We start from the raw sequence: 19,753 nt of genomic DNA on the forward strand, positions 1-19,753 counted from the left end.
CAGGGTAGTCTTGCCGAAAACACAACTCAGAATCCCGGTGAAAACGTCACAGTGGTTATTCTCTGAGGAACGTGTATTTAAGAGATGGTGCACGTCATGTTATACAATACCGCACTCGCAACTAGTCCCAAATATGGCCCTCTCTTTCACGCAACGCTATGCTCTTGGAAGAAAGACACCCTCCTTCCCGAGAACGTAGCGTGGCAGAGACAGTGAGCCAGAATTGAACTACGGCTGACTACGGCCTCTGTAGTATGAACAGCATCCTGTATGTGATGCTGGCCCCAGTTGTTCAAGGTAAGGACAACGCTATCCAGGGGATAAATGGCTATTCACTGCCCGGACAACGAAGTTTGTTTTCTTGACACTTATCCACCGGATAGCCAGTTTACGGACGGTTGGCGTTATTCACTAGCCCCGGTTGTATCTTGGGATCTTCCCAGGCGTTAGGGTCTTCCCAAGTCCCCAGCGCTATTTATACAGCTGAGTAGAGTAATGGGGCGTGGTTGGAGCACTTGCCTCGCACCAATGTGGCCTGGGTTCGAATCCCGGCCCCCGCGTCATAAGTGGGTTGAGTTTGTTGTTGGTTCTCGCCTTGCTCCGAGCTTTTTCTGCGGGTTTTCCGGTTTTCCTCCCTCCTTAAAAACCAACACTTCTAAATTCCGACTCGATCTGGAAACAGTGGAGGAAGAGCCTTCCCGTGGGATGTGAAACTTCAAATTCCTATTTATTTTATTTCTTTATTTTTTTAAAGAGTATTACCCAAGAAGGCATCAGACGGTGCCTGAATTTGAATCTAATAGCCCTTTGTAGGTTTAACGGTTCTCATTTGCATTGCAGTGTATTCCAGCATGTATATTTCGGGCGATTTTGTAGTTTCGCCCGTAATTGCCGCGCACCCACGCTGGATTACAGTGTAACGCAAATGAGAAAAGCTAGCAAGACGTATTGGGTTTTAATAGCAAATCTGGAACCCAGATCTCCCACGTCAAACAGAATTCGAATGAGAACTGGTACGAGGTTAGGTTCCAGCCTTGCTACTTTCTTCCATTTCCGGCTAACAGATTGTTGTTCTTCCGTTCAAACTGATCGCAAACGATGCTTGCTGACAATGTCTTAGTTGTTGTAAGGGTTTCTTGAAATAATGTTTAGCTGTTTTTTAATCACAATTGTATCGAGAAATGAGTGGGATAGTTACCTTGCTCTGATGGAAAATTTGCACCGTGTAACCTAAATGTACATAACCTGCAATCAAGCGTTATTTTTCATTTCCCTTCCCCCGAAAAACACAGAACGAAATCGCAAGTTGAAATGTACGTGGCTGATGAAAACAACAAACAAAAGAAAATAAGAAAATCCAATGAAGTTTATCGTCGGGGTTTTTTAAATTCCCTTTGATTTTTTCGGCTTATTCAAGTTCAATTAATCAGTTACTTAAGTTAAAGAAAACATATTTGAAGAATGATTTCCAACGAAGTTTTGTCAAAATGTGTTTGTCGACTCATATGTGAGCTAGATTCGACGGCTCCTCAATCGATTTTACTTTCTTTTATTGATTTCGAGCATCAGAAATAATTGCCTTTGACTTAAACTGGGGATTAATAAATTGCGCGTAAGATAAACAGAGCCTCTGGCGCCCAGAATGGTTCCATAGATGGAAGAAACGAGTGCTTTTTCAATACACTTACTTTATGAAATGACTGCGACTCAATTTGATGCAAGAAATTAATACGTTGGGGAAAATGTTAATGCCTGAAACTATTTTAACTATTATTGAAAGTTAACATTAGCCTCAGAACGAGTATTTGGTCGATTTTTTTTGGAAAATCATTATTCAGTCATCGAAAAAATTTCACCAACAGGCACTTTGATGTATTTGATTTCTCCGGCCTATTGTAAGACATAATGAAGAGTACTGAAATAAAAGAAAAACTAGATATAATGCATTGTGCACGGGCTTTTTGAATGAAGTCTGAGAGGGACTAACTTATACAATGTATGGTTAATGCTAATTGTATCAAAATGTATCATAGATGTGTGAATTGGCATTAATCAAGTCACAGTGCGGTGAACCCTTTGACAGAATAATAGCTTCTGGTATTTACCTGAAAATCCAATAAATAAATTAAGAATTTTTTTTCAATATTCTATTCTCTAAGCTAGCCATATATTCTGCCAAGTTGGCGGCAAATTAGAGGCCAATTCATTTAGCTCAACACACTGGGGATAATCTCCGAGTTCAGTTGCAAGCGGGCGACTTTTGATAAGGATAAAGGAGATATGGGCATATTTTGTCAATGATTGAAACCTAGGACACGAAAATAAACTGAGCAAAGTTGGCAATCCCATCAACATCTTCGTTTGCTAAAAATATCACTACAAACCTCCTTCGCAAATGCATAATTTAGTTCTACATTTAATGTAAATAAATGTCCTACTTTTCCGTAAGATAAACATTTGCTGACGAAGCTAATCTATTACAGAAATAATTCCTTTTAATGTTAACTCTATGTTGTTGAAGTTCGCACGCTGTAGGCAAAGAGCAAACTGCAAACTGGTAGGACACACGTTGCAAACATTTTGGCTCAAAAAAAAAATTATCTTTGTAAAGCTAAACAAGAGTATTATTTACAGAAATATGTGCAATATTTTTTTCCCAATCTTCTCGTTACTGTTTGTATGTATCGCATACACACAGATACATTTTGCGTGTATTTTGCCCTAAAAATGCGTAAATGTTTTCGCAAAAAATCATCCACAAACCCAGTTGGAGAATAAAAAGTTGCAAGCAGATGTTTTCCATTCTTTTGTATAAAACAATTTTACACAGCGTGGCTTTCCAAAACTCAAACTTCACTATGGTTTTTATATCCAGCCATGCAAGAGCCACCGAGTCACGTAAGCAAAACAACCAAAAAAATGGTCAATTTGTTTGATTTTTTTTATGTGTAACATAAGCACTTACGTATTCTTGTGCCCGCACTGTATGTTTTTTTTCTTTCCTTATCTTGATTTCATGAAGACACCCCCGTTATTGGAGTTGTTAATACGAGGTAGATAAGTTTTGCGTTGAATTTTCGTGTTCTCCACAGACTGGCTTAGTGCTTCCAGTTCGTTGCCATTTTGGTCTTCCGAGCCACACTTGGCTGAAGGAATGAATTCGCTTGATATTATGGGTAGTTTGAATGTTTCTTCGTCTTCTTGCATTTCTAAATCTGTTGTTACAGTCCCAGCAACTCTCTTCCGCGACTTTGACCCGCTTCTTTTAGTTTTGTGATGCCTGCGGAAAAGTCCATCCTTTTTGCTTTCTGATGAAGGGGAGTAAAATTCTGGCATGCTCGAGCTTCTTCGTGTCGGATGGTGCTCGCTGAGTGAGTTCTGTTCTATCCCCGCAGATTCATTCGCTGGAAAACCCTTCCACGGCTTCTCTTTTTGCTCCGTTCGGGAATGGCTTCCTTTATTAGATTTGACAAACTGCATATCTGTCGCTGCAGCCACTCCTTTCCAAAGTCCAGTATGAGTCGCCTCAATAACCGGTAAAGAAGAACTCCGCTTTCGATGTCTCTTAATTTTCCCGGCATTTTTTGTCGTGATGGGGAAAAGATCGTCATTGCTTTCATTATCACTTTGTGAGCCATCATTAGCGTAATTGTCCAATGCTCTATCCTCTATTTTCGCCATCAGAACCAATGATCATAAATTAACGTCAAATACTAATTTTTCTTGATACTTCGTGGCGGCCTGTCAGACAACTTGTAGTAAATCTCTCAAGGCAGATTAGCCCCAAAAACTAACGCGGGGAGATCTAAAGCTAGAATTTGTTAACATAAGCCCTACATTGAAACTCACATGTTTACAAACTTCCGTCGATATAGCGATTTCAATTAACCTCGCGAGACGATGAAATTAAATACAGTAATTTTGTTGACTGGCGCCGAAAAATCAACGTTTTCTTGTTCGAGTGGCGAGGTTTGACCTCACAACCGCTTGATGAAAGTTGCCCAAAATAACGTTTTGTGGCTTGTTTAAAATGCAAAGTATTATATACCGTTTTCAAGAGAAAAATACGAGATAATCACATTATTTGTTGTCGTCTTCTGGTCTTGTTGCCCCTGAAAAAAAAAATTGGCGCCTTGTTATTGGCCGGTTGCAATGGTCTTAATCGATCGTAGCAATCTAGTTTGTAATACATAGGCAGGTGGTCGAATAAAATATTGACGGTGTTTTTTGCTACTTTGGTACACAGTTCAAAATTATTCCAAACATAATTAGCTGTTTTGCTTATTTGAATACATGAAGCAGCAGTATGTCCCAGATATCACGCCTCAGCGCCACGCAGGTGTCTACGCCATCGGTGAATTGTGGGAAATTATGTTCCCCCCAAACAAACATAACTGAATCACTTGATCGAATAGAAACAAAAAGACTAAAAAAAGAAATAAAAAAGACAAAGGAAACTGCAGTCTCTGCAGGGGTCACCTTCCTTGAAAGTTGTTAAGCAGCTTCCTCCATTATTATGCAGTATGCGAATTTCATTCGATTGTGTCAAGTTATATTTAGCTAGCGCTTGGCAATAAAGTTGTTTTTTAGAAGTGAGAAAATTCTTTTCGTAAATCAATCCACGACCAGACATGTCGTCGCCGGAAAGCATTCTATAAACAATTCAGTTCCGTATGCTACTTCATGTGTCAATTCTAGCGTTCCAGCGATGCACAATAAGGCTCTAAATTTAGTGACAGCCCAGATTCTGCCATGTAATGGGCATCAGGTGGGATGAGCCAAAAACCGATTGGGTGGGCTAAAAAAAAGTGTTGACTGATGCACGAGACTCGTGCTAGCTAGAGAGTAATCAGTATACCAGTATTTCTCTCGTCTAAAAGGTACAGCCTTTATAACCTCGTTATATTTTGCCTAGCCAATGGTAATGGCCATTGACCAAGACCCTGAAACAGGTTATATTTTACCAAGGTTATAACTGATAATACAATAAAACACATTTATTATATGGCTAGCTCCGTGAGCGGGCAAGATGAATCAAATCCTGCGCTGTGATTGGCCACCCTAGCGGGCAAGATGGAGCTATCTTGCCCGCTCGGGACTACCCGCCGTGTCCTGCAAGAAAAATTTCCCCATACAATAAATCCTTTATTGACCAAGTTTGTTCGGTCAAGATGGCTGGATATTAGCCTCGTTCTTTTTTTGCGAGTTTATGGACCTCGACTGCGTCTCGGTCCATAAACGTGCAAAAAAAAGAACTTGACCAATATCCAGCCATCTTGACCGAACAAGCTTGGTCAATAACCCAAATATACAATCATCACGGCATTATGCGTTGGGCAGCCTGTGTGCATTTTTCCGGCACACGGGCTCACTGCTCGTGATATTTTGGCCAGCGGATGTTCTCACTAGTCTCAGTCTTCTCGCCAAACATTTCGCAGAAAACTCGAAAACATGGCGGAATTGGCCATGCTCAACTACATGTATCTTGAGATCAGCTGCTTGTAAACTGATTAATTCTCGCGATTGTCTACAGTGAAGATGGCCAGAAATGTGTTCTTAAAGCTGGGGGAGCTAAGGGAGGTTGCTCTACAGGCCATCGAAAACACCGAAGGCAAAAATAACACACCACCAGACGATGGCGCTGAAAGCACAAACAAGTTTGTGTCGTCGATTGTGATTAATCTCGCAGTAGCTGTCGTAGCACTGGGATTATTCTCTTTCTTACGGCCAAGACTAAAGCAAATTTACTCTCCGCGCCAGCTTTTGCTGGATGTGATGTTCCCGCTGGGAAAGCTACCAAATTCGTTCTTCGCGTGGATAATTCCCGCCTTCATGGCAAACGACGATGATGTGTTCTACTATGCTGGTATCGATGCTCTTGTTTACATGCGTTTTTTACGACTCTCCGTGAAGATATCCCTGGTAATCATGCCGTATGGAATCGCTGTTCTTCTGCCCCTGAACTATTTCGGCCAAGGAGATTTACACGGCCTGGATAGGATTGCAATGTCGAACGTTGCACCTCAGTCGTCGAAATTTTGGGCACATGTGATATCAGCATGGTTTTACACAATAATTATTTGTTATCTTTTGTATGAGGAATGGAAGATATACATAATTTATCGCCAGGAATACCTGACTAATGGAAGAGGGCACCAATATGCAGTGTTAATCAGGGATATACCTGTGAAGGTATGTGCCACATGATATGTACGTTACATGGCAAAACTACTTCCTCTCCAAACCATCACCTCCCCGCTCCCCGCCCCAGCAGTCTCCTCCTATTGGCTGTCTAATTTTTCTCTCAACGGTCTCCAAAATAATTTGCACCACCCAATACTATTCGTCAGTGGAGATTCTGGTAGTTTCAGGGAAAAGATTTTGTTTTTGGAGAAGGGAGGAAATTAAAATGATAATGAAAGTAGAAAATTAATAAACATGAAAATAAGTGGGGATTAGCAGTGGCATGTTCGTGGAGTGGCTATTTATCAAGGGAAGGGGGATTTAGGGATCTACCCTCCCTCCCTAACCAGAAATGCATTTGTTCTCATTTTATGAGTGCATGTAACACTAAAAACAGAAGGTGGAAGAACTTTTTCTGTGACTGCTTCCCAGGAATGGAATGTGTTACCTCTTCAGATGAGAAAAGTAGAGTCACTAATAGTACTTAATCTCTGTTAAGTTTCTTAATCATTTTACTTTATAAATATCTTATTGTGTGTTTACATTTATTTCATAGTTCTATAAAGTTTTTAGTAACTTTTATCCATGCGAATCTTCATTCTAGTATATTTATTATCCTGTAAGAGGGCCACTAGTTTATTAGTACATGTACATACTACTTTGTGGTACCCTCGTCAATCATTAAATAAAGACTACCTACTAATCAAATTATACATGTAACTTATGCCTAGATGTAAATCCTAAAACAAGAACTTTACAACTGATTGGAGGGATTTAAAGCAGAGACCCCATTAATTACATTGTAGGAGGGTCTGTGTACTCCACATCCCATTGATTTTTGACCTACTCTACATGTACTAGCTCCAATTGCAAAAATTGACGATTTTACTACTGCATTTCTTGTTTTATCTGATCTTGATATCCCATATCCCATTAATCCTCTCCCCCCAAAAAATATCCTTTATCCTTTAATTTTTTACCTAAATATCCTGTATCGCAAAAACCCCTGATACATTATATAGAGCCTCAAAGCAGGTCAGCTGACATCAAGACCATGTCAACCTTCACAAGACTTAAAATTACATCAACAGTACATACCTAGTACAGCACTATGTCAGCAGTGGGTTTGTTTTTAGATTAATTTATTGATTTCTCTTGTATACACTAGTACCAAAATGAACAGAGCACGAAAAGTTATGTTGAAGAACTTTTCCCAGACCAGGTATGCATAGGTTTGTTTTAAAGTTGTATTTAAAAAATTCCAAATAGCACACAATTTTATCTACATGTATTAGAACTGAACTTCTTTGATTGAAAAACTTTCTGCTAGATGGTCAAACCAGCTGGGCAAAATTGTCCTAACGTACAGCTGGTCAATTTGTCTGGTGCCCAGCCCTTAGTGAAACCCCTAATAATGTTTAACTCTGATAGTAAAACCAGCCACTATCATCTCCAAATACATTGGGCAGATCTCAAGAAATAATTACACATATAACCATACTAATTTTAAAAATAATGCTCATTTTCAATGCACGTTCACATAAAGAAGTCTTCTTGGTGGGAATAGAAATGGATAATGTGGGAAAAAAATATCTTGAGCAGAGATAAAGTCAGATCGTGTACTGCATGAAAAAAATGGAATCCCTACATTTCGAACCCTTGATTCTTTGGAGCCTTCTGATTATTCAAAGTAGATTTTTGTTGCCTCTGCGTAAATACATATGTATCATAAGGAGGAATTTATCCTTGCTTTTTCAGACCTCCCAATTTTTTGAAGCATTTAGCATTTCCCTAGGTAGACTGAAAAATCAGGATTCTACAAAACTCTAATTCATAAGATATTAGACCTTACAGGTACATGTCAGAAAATGTTGATTATAGGTATCTTTGTTTCTCACTTTTATGTATTGCTTTGCAATTAGCAAGTATGTGATGTTTGAGCAGTGAACATGTGACTTTTAATTTAATTTATTATCTTGTCTAGACCTTATCCGACAATGTAAGTTTGTGATACTAGTCAGAGTTGTTTACATTATCCAGTTCTTTGTGTGCATTGCTTAATGCATGTAATCTATGTGATTAAGGTGGTATTTAGTTCACAGTGACAATAAATTTAAGATGGTTTCTGCCAAACATTTGAGCAGTTATGGCCAAAAGAAAGTTATCAAAAAAACCTAGCATAACATGGTAATATTTGGAATAGCTGTAAGAAGAACTTATTGAGGCTTTACAATACATGCAGCTGGGCAGGCTGTGCCTGTGACAGAAAAATGAATTTGAAGTTATCCATATTTTAATTATGGACATAAATTTCATGTTGGTTGAAAACAAAATTATAACACATGCTTAACGCATTTTTATGGGATTTGACATTAACTTTCTCAAGAATGCTTCAGAGAGTTTAATGGCAAGGTCACTCAGAGAAGTGACTTACATTGAGATGTTTCAAGTACATTAATTTTAGTATTCAAAATGTTAACATGCTATGAGCAGATTTTTAGTAAATAATTTTTGCACAATCATACAACTCTGTGTTGCTCAAACTTTGGGCAGAATCTGTCATAATTATTCTTCCTAATTATCAATATCCTGTTTTAGGTGGAGGATGTGATAATGGTTGAGGATCTAAGGAAATGGCAGAATTTAATTGATAAACATGACAGTTTGGTGTGGAAACTGGAACGTTCTAAAGTAAGTAAACCGGGGAACATTTCTTTAAGTTTGGAGATTCCAAGCTTTGACTCTCTTTGAACAAGGCTAAATATAAAACTGTAAACTAGTCTGACTGCAAAATATACTAGCCCTGGACTATTGGATACATCACTTTCTTTTAAAAGTGTGTGTAATTTGTGGAATGTAACTGTGTTGTGAGGGGAACACAAGCAGATTTGATGATAAATGATAATAAGTGATAATAATAATTATTTTATTATACAGGGGGCGATCTCACATAAAGTGGTTTTCAGAATGGCCCTGTAAAGAATATTATAACTTAATAAGTAACTAATAAGTTAACATATAATAAAATCAAAACATATTATAAAATCAAAATGTAATACAGTTAACTGTAAACCCTAATAAACTGTAAACCTTAATGGGAATTATCTCAGCCTGGTGACTAATGTATGACTGAGGCGTGATTGCTCATCAAAGTCAAATCTTCTTATCTTCAAATCTGCAAGGTATAAAAAACACCAGTATCCTAGTCTGTGAAAGTGGACATGTTTCTGGCTCTCACCTGTCTCCGCCATCTGCGAACCCGAGTGAGAGATTAATTACAGGGATTTCAAAACTTTTGTTTTGTTGTTATTTTCGACAGAGACAAGCGACAGCCGGAAATACATGTATGTCTGCGTACACAGGCTACCGGTATCCTGAAGTGAAAAGTATTTTAAAAGCTAGGTTTCAAGCGATCTCATTTTTTCCTTATGTGCAACAAAATACAAAATGCATAGCAAAAGGAAGAATGATCAAGCAGAGGATTTCAGAACGAAAACCAACTGCTCATAGTCTATTTAAATGCATGATTTATATGTGCACATATGTATGTATATGTGAAACAGAGGATATTACATGCCCGAGCGTGGATAGGAATTTTATCTTCGAGTGTTCAACTTGATATCTCATGTGTGAGCGCAGCGAACGAGTGAGATATCAAGTTGAACACGAGAAGGTAAAATTCATATCCACAAGTGGGCATGTATTGTTCTGTTTATTATATAAACATGCTAATGACAAATTTTTTATGATTTTCCGAAGATTTCCGAAGATTCTCCAAAAGTTGTCCAAAGGCCAGACAAATGTTTCCGAACATTTTCCGAAAATTTCCAAAGATTACCAAAGATTTCCGAAGATAACTAAAGATATCTGAGGAAGATCTGATTATGTTTTGATCACACAGCAACACATCTAAGTTCAGTTTAAGCAATTATCATGTTAGTAACCATGGCGACACCAATATCCTCACACGTGAAAGATAAAAATAGTATCTTCACTGCGCGGGATGAAGATATGATTTTTTAGTAAAAGAAGAAATCCTGGTATTTCACTAGTGTTTATATAATAAATATGGGTTATTGACCAAGTGTGAGGTCAAGATGGCTGGATTTTGGACAAGTTCTTTTTTTGCGTGTTTATGGAACGAGATGGAGTCCCAAGCAGGCAAGATATGTAGCTCCATCTTGCCCGTTCGGGTAGCCAATCACAGTGCAGGATTTGATTATCTTGCCCACTCATGACCCGCTCACAGAGCTGCCCATATAATAATATGAAATAAAGGGGAAAACATATCAAAAAAGAGAGGAAAAAAGTCATGACTTTGTTGTGTTATTTGTCTTGCAGGCTATTTATGACACCACTGGAGAAAGACCAACCCATCGCTCCTATCCCTGTGGCACTAAGCTTGACTCCATCACACACTATGAGAGAGACTTGACGGTAAATTAATTTGTGAAGTAATGTATGATTGGGTGTAAACTGTGGAACAAATGTACTGACTGGAGTGGGTTATCAACACATGTAAAAAATCAAGGGATAGAGATCATGTTGCAGTTTGTTGACCACTATCCTGATATGAATTTGATTCAATTTTTGAATCCAGCATCCAAAAAACAAAATCATCACTTTTAATTAGTTTTATGTCGGTTCTTTAAAGCCCTCTAAATGATCCCGATTATCTAATTTTTGTTAGTCTGACTTGAATTCAACATGACTTGGTTTGATTGTGGTTTTCTTCATTTGCAGACACTACAAACCAAGCTAGAGGATGATGTTAACCAAGAGCATTACACTCTTCCATGTGCTTTTGTGATTTTCCGAAGTTTGCGTATGGCAACGACAGCCTTGCAAGTAGAATGGGACAACTCCCCATTGCATATAGAAAAGATGCAAGCACCAGAGGTGTCAAATGTAATTTGGAGCAATCTTGGTGTTGGTCTTTGGCAAAGGTACGCTTTTTTTTTTTTTTTTTTTTTTTTTTTAAATTTTTTATTCGTAAACAACACAACAAAGTTATCGTTTGACGAAGGTATCCTGATAAAGACTTTCTACATATACATGTATTATTATGACTGTGCATGTATATCTTGTACTGGCCCAGATGAAAGAAAATTGATCAATGAAAACATTTATTAGATAATGAGAGCTAAGGATGTGCCCAACCTTTTTGATAAATGTACCTATCACATTATTTCAGAAGCATCTAATGCTCAATGATTCTATCTACAGCTAAAGTATTTTTTTAAAAAATCAAAGTTACCAACCTCTCTACAAACATTGTAATACCGGTACTTTGACTGGCTCATAAACTTTAATCCTAAATTTGATTAGTCTGTTTTTAATGGTTATTTGTACCATACCCTTAGAAGTGTACAGTTTCTTTGCTTTGCTGGAGCATATAAAGTTATCATCGGTTGTCACAAAAACCAAACAAATGTTGGTTACTATGGTAACACAAAGCTGTGCTGAGGGCTGCAAAGAGGCTTTCACCTGAGCAAAACTTTCTACACACAAATGAACTTCATAGAATGCACAGTAGTTGATTGCGTAGTTGTGTCAGGTGTGTGTGCTTTTTGTTTTGACAGAAAATTCTGCACAGCACTGATTTATGGCGCCATATTTTGGCTGGTGTTTTTCTGGACAGTTCCTGTTGGTTTCATCTCATCTTTAATTGCTTTACAAAACCTTGCAAAAGTGGTCCCTTTTCTAGAACCAGGTAAGACAATACGGAACTTTGGATCGGGCTACGAGTATGAGATTGAAGATGAGTATGATTTTCAAATTTCAATCCAGTGATGTTTCCAGAGCCCTCGCTTTTCATGTTGGTTTTAGGTAGAGAGAGTAGCTCATGGGATGAGATGGGTATGCAATGTGATAATGTGAAGTCAGCAAACTAGAATTGAAAAGTTGTACTGGTACTCAAATCTAAAGTCCCCTAATATCATGTACCTGCCAACTGTTTTACGAGTCACAGGCATGAGATTTTTATTCGGGGAGTCACAGATTATCGCAGATTAGCCAAACATATCTGAAGACTTCCAAAGATTTACATTGACGGTCTGAAGATGTTTTGAATATTTCCTGGTCCAAGTCTCAGAGGTGTTTCACAAAAAATAATGCTGTAAACAGCCCTTCTTTTCAATGTGTCCTGTTGTGTAAGCCAAATATTTTCTTGGGCACATTTTCTACTCATATGATCAAGAATGTAAATCTAGTTAGTAATAATAATAATAATAATAATAATAATAATAATAATAATAATAATAATAATAATAATAATAATAATAATGATGGCATTTCGGGCAGTATATCCACAGGGTGGCTCTTCGCCTGCCCGATGCTAACTAAATTTACAATTAAAAAGATATCTAAGAATTTTAAGAATTTATATCTATATGTAAACGAGATAAAATTGTGTTTTAAGATATGCTAAAATAAATAAATGAATAAATAAATAATTAAAATTATGCCAGGTGTTCTAAAGCTCTCTTAAAAATAATGTTTTTGGTGTCTTTACAAAATTTAATATAGTCTTGGCAGCACCTCACGTTGCTGGGCAACGTGTTAAATAAACTTGTAGTCTGGTCCTGTAGAGTATTATTAATTAAGGATCTCTCTAACTGAATGCTGTTACTAGATCTTAAGCATCTTTCGTGTTGAAATACAATATGCTTTAAATTTCTCCAAGTTATCATTGTTTATTTTATTTATTTATTTTGTTTTCAGTGCTATCTTATTCTGAATTTGTGAGGGGGATTATTGAAGGTTTTTTGTCCAGTATAACATTGTGGGTATTCTTCGCAGTTTTGCCACTGGTAAGTCTATAAATACCGGTAAATGTGACATTGTTTGTTCACTTAACATGCTTGCATATTTTCCAACTCATGTGTAGCCTATATTATGTAAAAGAGACTGAAGAATCATTGTGCTGTGCAAACTGGCCTTCTCTGCCCCTTTCCATCATCTCGTACAGGAATTATAAAAATAATTGTCTAAGATTCAAGGGCACAATGGAGTACAAAAAGAAGGTACAAAATTATTTTTGTCACGCAGCTGGCAGGTCGAAGGTTATTTCAATTACAGTTTAGGCCACACTACGCCGGAGAAATTGGAAAACAGTGTTTTCACTCTGAAAACGCATCAAATGTTTTCCGTTCACACTACGCCGGAGGAATTTAAAACCGCAAATTGGAAAAGCTTTGCTTTCAAATTTTTTTTCCGTGTACACTAAAACACAAAGCCTGCGCTTTTAAATTCCTGCGGTTTGAAGAGCGTTTTCGAAAAGCTCCTTTTTCATAACGGAATAGTGTTGACGATAGGGCCTAACAGTAGAAAGCTTCGTTTTCAATTATGGACTGTGCGTTAGCCATTGGGTCCATCTGGTAGTAGCATAGAGTTTTTGTTGCCACAATTCGTTCCTTTGTCCTTTTCTTCATTTCTTAGATTCTGGAAAAGATTACCAAGTTTGAAGGAATACCGTGCCAGAGTGAAGTGGACAAGTCTGTGTTGGGAAAACTCTTCATCTTTGTGGTAATGAAATTGTCACTATGTCTACCCTTAGGCTAGTTTTGAAATTTGTTTGTGGCTTTTACTCCAACAGAGGAAAAATCAAGCTTGTAATTCGTAAATCACGTTCATTCTTTCAGTTGTTGTAACCACTAAAAATATTTTCTTGGAATCTTTTACCTTACTGAGTCATTTACCACATGCTAACCGTGTTTGAGATCTGTACTGTAAGTTTGCGGACCGAGTTTTTCTCTTTGCGGTTGAGTCATAAATCGAAGGGAAAAAAACGAGGATCCGTAACTTACAGTGCGGAACGAGAAGATGAGGTTAGTAACATATTTGTTGTATCTCTATCGTGTGTCTTTTGAGCACACAGGGTTCTCAGTATAAAGGGCGGATTTCTGCCTTCTTTCCAGACAAAAGTAAACCGTTGTCCTGGCTTGAAAATACTAGAGTTATGTAGAAATAATAAGCTACAACGTCTCTAGAATCAAATCGTTAATGGATGATGTGTTTACACAGATTGTCAATCAGTTTCTGTTCCTGACTGTTGGGTCAGGAGCTTTGGCGAAACTGAAAGAAATATTAAGAAAGCCAGAGGAGATACCAACCTTCCTGGCGGAATCCCTGCCGGCACAGGCCACTTTCTTCATTTGCTACATCATGCTGCGCTCCTTTACAGGCTTTTCATTGGAACTCCTGCGAGTTGTTTATCTGATTGTTATCCCTATCAAACGGAAGTGGTTTTGTTACACTCCCAGAGAGGACGAGGCGGCCTGGAGACCACCTTATGTGATGTACGATCGAGTGGTGAGTATCCTTCGCTTTGCTGAATTGTCGTTTCGTCTTTGTTAAATCATACTATGGTTAAATCTGTATCTCTTAACACTAATTTAGAGGATAGTTAAAGGAATAAATTATGTGTATGAAAATTGTGCGTGATTGTACCTTGCGTAAACTGAATACAGTGGAACCTCCGGTTGCGACGTCCTCTCGTAAGCGACCACCTCTCCTCAGTGACCAGTTTTCCAAAATACCAAAAGTTTCTAAGTCAAATCACTGCATTTGGATCCTCTTGTAAGCGACCACCTCTTGTAAGCGACCGAGACTACTTTTAGATCTAAACGTTTGAAATTTTCTTTTGTTTTTAACCAACCGTAAACGACCACTTGACAGATAGTGGAGCAAAAATTGAATAATAAGGTGTTGTGACATTATCGCATTCCTGGGTAGTAAATTTCTCAATGGGAAGTACCGGATTTTTTTCTCGAAACTAACTTTTTGCATGAATAAAACATTTAAAAATTGAAAGAATATATATAGATTCACTGTATGGTATCAGTCTTGAAAGAAATGACATTAAATGTCTTAAAATTACCACATGCTAATGAGGCATAATTTTGACCCAGTATGGTCTAAGCTCTCGTAAGCGACCGCCTCCAGTGAGCGACCACCTAAACTTGGCATTTTGAGTGGTCGCTCACGGGAGATTCGACTGTATTTTGGCATTTTTGGAAGGCAGAGTTAGATATTTTTGCATGCGTATCTGGCGGCCATCTTAAAGTCACGAAACTTAAGTAGCGGGTTTATTCCCAATGCTGCTTTTTTTTTTCCACTCATCACAAGCATCCTCTTTTTCCCTATTCCAAAAAGTATGCTTACAGGCGTAACTTTAAAGAGATCCTTATAGTGTCTGTCTTTGATTGGTTATTTCCTTTTCTTTGGGGATGGTGTGGGGGGGGGGGGGGAGGAGGAGGGGGGGTCATTTTTATTGTAAACTGTGCGACGCCTTGGCAGTCCATGATACATTTGAACTTCCCTTGGGTACTGTCCTTTTGAAAACCTTGTCTTGTGTGCGACCTAACTGTGAATGTCCATAGTAAAATTTTGTTGACTCGTCTTTTTCAGTACACCGACCATTTGTTCGTTCTGATCTTGGGCATCTCGTACTCAGTCCTCGCTCCGCTCATCACTCCGTTCGTTGCCATTTACTTTGGGTTTGGTTATGTCGCGTGGATGCATCAGATACTGTGTGTTTACATCCCAGTCTACAGCTGTGGCGGACGCATGTGGCCAATTGTGTTCAACAGGTAAGAGTTCATTTGTACAATCTCAAACTCATTTTCATTTTTGAAGTTTCTCCGTTTTACAATTCCCTGGCCGGGCTCCCATTCTCGCCATTGTCAGCCACCCACACTTGACCTGATGGTTTGCTGTCATTTGTCGAGTACTGTTCTGCAAAACAAACTCTTTGGGATGCTAAGTTAATTTGTTTTGTGTGATTTCCCAGCCATCAGTATCAGTAGAAGGTTTACAGATCTCAGATCTAAGCTTTCATTTGAAAAGTGCGTCATTCCTCTGCTGGCAGTTAAAATTTTTGACCAATTCTCAACTATCAGTTAAACTCCATCCAGACCCGTTTTGGTTTTTCTGTGATTTTAAACTCAGTTCTTTAAATCAGGCTTAAAAAAGACGGCTGTGCGGCACGGCTGTGCGGCACGGCCGTGCGTGCCCTTGCTCTACTTCTTTCTCTAATTCTTCGCTAGTTGTTTTATTTTTTTTTTATTTCCTATTTTTTTTTTTCATGAGAAAATTGTCCTAACGAATACCTCCACCTCGATACGCGTTAACGCGTGCGCGCGTGCGTGTTTTTTTTCTTTTTTGCAGGATCATCGCGGGAATGATCGTATTTCATCTGCTCATGACCGGAGTTCTGAGCTTGAAGGAGTCATACGCCGCGTCCTTGGCCATGCTTCCTCTCCCCGTCATTACGATCCTGTTTTTCTTGTTTATTCAGCAGCATTGTTTCAAACCCTCGATGTATTTGTCACTTAACATGGCCTCTGGTTTGACAGAAGCGAGCCCGCATTTTCTACAGGTAAGTGACATCTTGTGTGATGTGTGATGTGTGGTGCGTGATACCTGATGTATGATGTTTTGTGAAGTAATGTGATGTGTGGCGTGTAATATGATGTCTGATTTGTGATGTGTTACGTACACTGTACGATATGAGATGACAGGTGAGAGAAATTTACTTCAATATGGCCGAGCTTGACATTTGCCCTGAGTGGGCGAGTATTTTGTTGTTTCTTATCCTTGCTCTGAGCTCCGAGGGTTTTTCCCGGAGTCTTACTCTTTCCTCTCTCCACAAAAAGCAACAATTTCCAAATTCTAATTCGATGCGGAAACAGTGGACGATTAGCCACTCCGTGTAGGTACCAATGATAATTTCCATTTATTAAACTTCTTTGCTCATGATGACACCTTAAAATTTCAGTTTATAGGTCAATTGTTATGGATAGCTATGCCAACTGATACTGTATTTTTCTTTACTTTATAGGAAGTTGCTCGAAGTTATGTAAGAAACCATCGAGTCCCACCAGCGTATGGCCTCAGTTCTTCGTCCACAAATGGCGATTATTCACACGACTACGAAGAGATGTCGCCTGATATCACACCAAACCCTTCCAGTAGACAATCGTTGACCGAAGAACCCGCCTAGCGGGAACTGCACGGGAAACTAAAGTCGTGGACTGAAGAGGTTATGTTACATTACGTGATAACTGCATAACCGAATAACTCGGAATTGCTGATATTGAATTTTAAAAATCGTTAACATAAAAATTGAGAACGTTTGAACATGGATTTTTAAAACTACCCTTAGTTCAGATGTAGTCATTTCGTCGGTAAATGCACTTTTATATAATACATGTAACCATAACTGTATGTAACTATATTTTTAATCGTGTCCCAGACGCAATGGTATGTTGGATAGGAAAGCACTTAGTTCCTTGAAAAATATAACTGTTTTTAGGGTGTATAGCTTTCGGAATTTTATGGTGCACGGTCCTGCATGTTTATTCAAGAAGGGAGAAGAGTGGGAAGAGTGGAGTGCTACATGTATAGCAGTGGAAAAGAACCGGAAAGGTATGCAATACTATATAGATACCACTGCTTTAGAGTTAATTTATCAAGCTTAATTTAGTTTAAACCACAAAGAGATTCAGCTAAAAATAAATAGGGAAAAAACAGAAGTCCCAAGGTATGAGGGAGGGGGTGGTTTGGACGCCTATACGGTGGGGGTGGTGGACGATGGTTTAGGGACCTGGGGTGGGGTCTAACACTTGTTGTAAAATGGGACTAAAAAGAAGGTGCTGACTTCAAGAATTAAGAATTGTTAAATAAGTGTTTCCAGTACAGAGGTCATAACATATATAAGAAAAGTGTACACTAATTACATATTGCTCAAGTTACACGGCGTAAAACGTATTGCCAAGTTTTTTGCCTCGGCCCTGTTATAGCAGAGCCAGTAGGTATAAGTAAATAGGAATTGATATTTTAAGTGTCTGAGGTGGCTGAAGATGGTGTCATTTAATACGAATATCTTAGTTTTAATAAAAGGAAAAAGTTCTCTGTTAGGCTCCATCTAATGTAAAGACGACCGGCCAAAAGAATTAAGACTGAGGCAAATTAAGCTTCTTTCGTTTTAGTTTTGTAATCAATTTAGTAACCAGTCAAATCATGTATTGGTATATATTTAAATTAATGGAAGTTTAATAAAAGTCAGTGTCAATTTTTCCAGACGGAACACCATGCGATGAGAGAAAATCTCCATCTTTAGCCAGGTTTTTTGCCTCTAGGACTGGCATTTCCAGCTTTTCGACTGAGCAAGTATTTCAAAAAAAATACGTAAGCAAGGAGCTATCGCTCGAATCGTCCGCAGCTCACATCCACTCTTGAGTCTCGTTTTAACTTCGTCACAATAGTTAAGGGTGCTTTGGCAGAAAATCTCAGGAAGGACCTTCGAATAATAGCTGAAGCGGTTTTTTGTTCTAAATCACTCAAGTAACATAAAGAGAGCAAACTTTAACTGAATGGTGTGTTCTCATTTCAAACCTTGCGGTTTTTGTTTTTTTAGAACAAACTGGAAGCAGACGAAACGTGGTCGGCGGAACCGCCAGAATTTGGGGAAAAAAAAATAGATCTAGAAGGTTTCTCAAACATTAGACTATGCGGCAGAAAGCTCCAGTTATTAAAGAACAAATTTTTTGTGTGTGTCATATCACTCAACGGAAAGATAATTTTTATCGGTTAAAAGAATTAACAAAGGAAGAAAAAAATCGTTGGATGTTACTAAGAGTTTTGTTCCCACGAAAGTGGCTTTTAGAATATTTATGTGTACGTGTGTGGACATCACTTGAAGAAAGCTTAAAGATGATCCAGAAACGTCCAAATTCGATTAAGGTTCTATTTTTGTGTCATTAAGAAACATCACGGTCTTTTTAGAACTGAAAATAAAAGCCTTCAGGAAATTGCACTTTTTGTTGATATTTTCTCCATTGTCAATTGGAACTTCCCTCCCAACTCCCATCCGGTCGAATTGTCGGATTCCCAGCCCTTATTTAAATAAGCCAAAAACTGCAAGTTAAATACTTAAAAACACGCGATATTGCTGCAAAATTAGAAGGTTCACGGCCGTTTAATATTTGCATCATAGATAACTGATATCAGCGTTTTTGAGGGAGAATGTCTTTTATATAAAGTACGAATGAAAAAGGTGTCGGCTGAGAGCTCTAATAAATGTAAATAATAATTGATGAATAGTGCTACTTAGACCGTCTGAAGCAATAAAGGTTTTATCGGAAACTCTAAACGTTTCCCAGCTCTTCAAAACTAGTATGTGCTTCGGGCCGTTTGCATTCGAAATCACGAGAACATTGGTTTTTGTTTGGAAGATAAGTAAAATATATACTCCTTCGCGAACAAACATTGCTCTGAAATTCGCGCTTTGCTCACGCGTGACGAATTTTGATCCTTGAAATATAAAATCCTTCGTATCGACACTCACAAAGTGTTAATTGTTTACTACCGATTTTCAAATCATTGATGTTTGAAGTCACATGCGTGACAATATCGTGAGTGATATCTGCATATTTGAAGTTATATAATTTACGCCTTCTTCGTCATGGTCGACTAGATATGCTTGAAACAAACATTTGTTTTGCCTGCTGATTGCTGCACAATTTCGTGTTTCGAGAAATGTCACGCGATTTGGTCTCCCAGTGTA

General features: G+C 38.3%; 1 protein-coding gene across 1 annotated transcript; it reads left to right on the forward strand.

The window, feature by feature from the left end:
* Positions 1-4,641: 4,641 nt before the first annotated feature.
* Positions 4,642-19,484, forward strand: LOC145496453 (uncharacterized). Its single transcript, XM_081476114.1, has 12 exons — positions 4,642-6,192; positions 7,352-7,405; positions 8,782-8,874; positions 10,525-10,620; positions 10,927-11,129; positions 11,766-11,896; positions 12,907-12,995; positions 13,624-13,710; positions 14,209-14,496; positions 15,595-15,776; positions 16,354-16,564; positions 17,027-19,484. Exons 1-12 carry the CDS (start codon positions 5,539-5,541, stop codon positions 17,186-17,188), a joined length of 2,250 nt encoding a protein of 749 aa, XP_081332240.1. The 5' UTR covers positions 4,642-5,538; the 3' UTR covers positions 17,189-19,484.
* The last annotated feature ends 269 nt before the right edge of the window (positions 19,485-19,753 follow it).

The sequence above is a fragment of the Orbicella franksi genome, chromosome 9 (genome assembly GCF_964199315.1).
Source record: "Orbicella franksi chromosome 9, jaOrbFran1.1, whole genome shotgun sequence".
Classification (NCBI taxonomy): Eukaryota; Metazoa; Cnidaria; class Anthozoa; order Scleractinia; family Merulinidae; genus Orbicella; species Orbicella franksi.

Coding starts and splice junctions, on each gene's coding strand:
- LOC145496453 (XM_081476114.1), top strand. CDS start 5,539: ATGGCCAGAAATGTGTTCTTAAAGCTGGGGGAGCTAAGGGAGGTTGCT. Junction 11,897..12,906: donor GGTCCCTTTTCTAGAACCAG/GTAAGACAATAC, acceptor TTTTGTTTTCAG/TGCTATCTTATTCTGAATTT. Junction 14,497..15,594: donor ATGTGATGTACGATCGAGTG/GTGAGTATCCTT, acceptor CGTCTTTTTCAG/TACACCGACCATTTGTTCGT.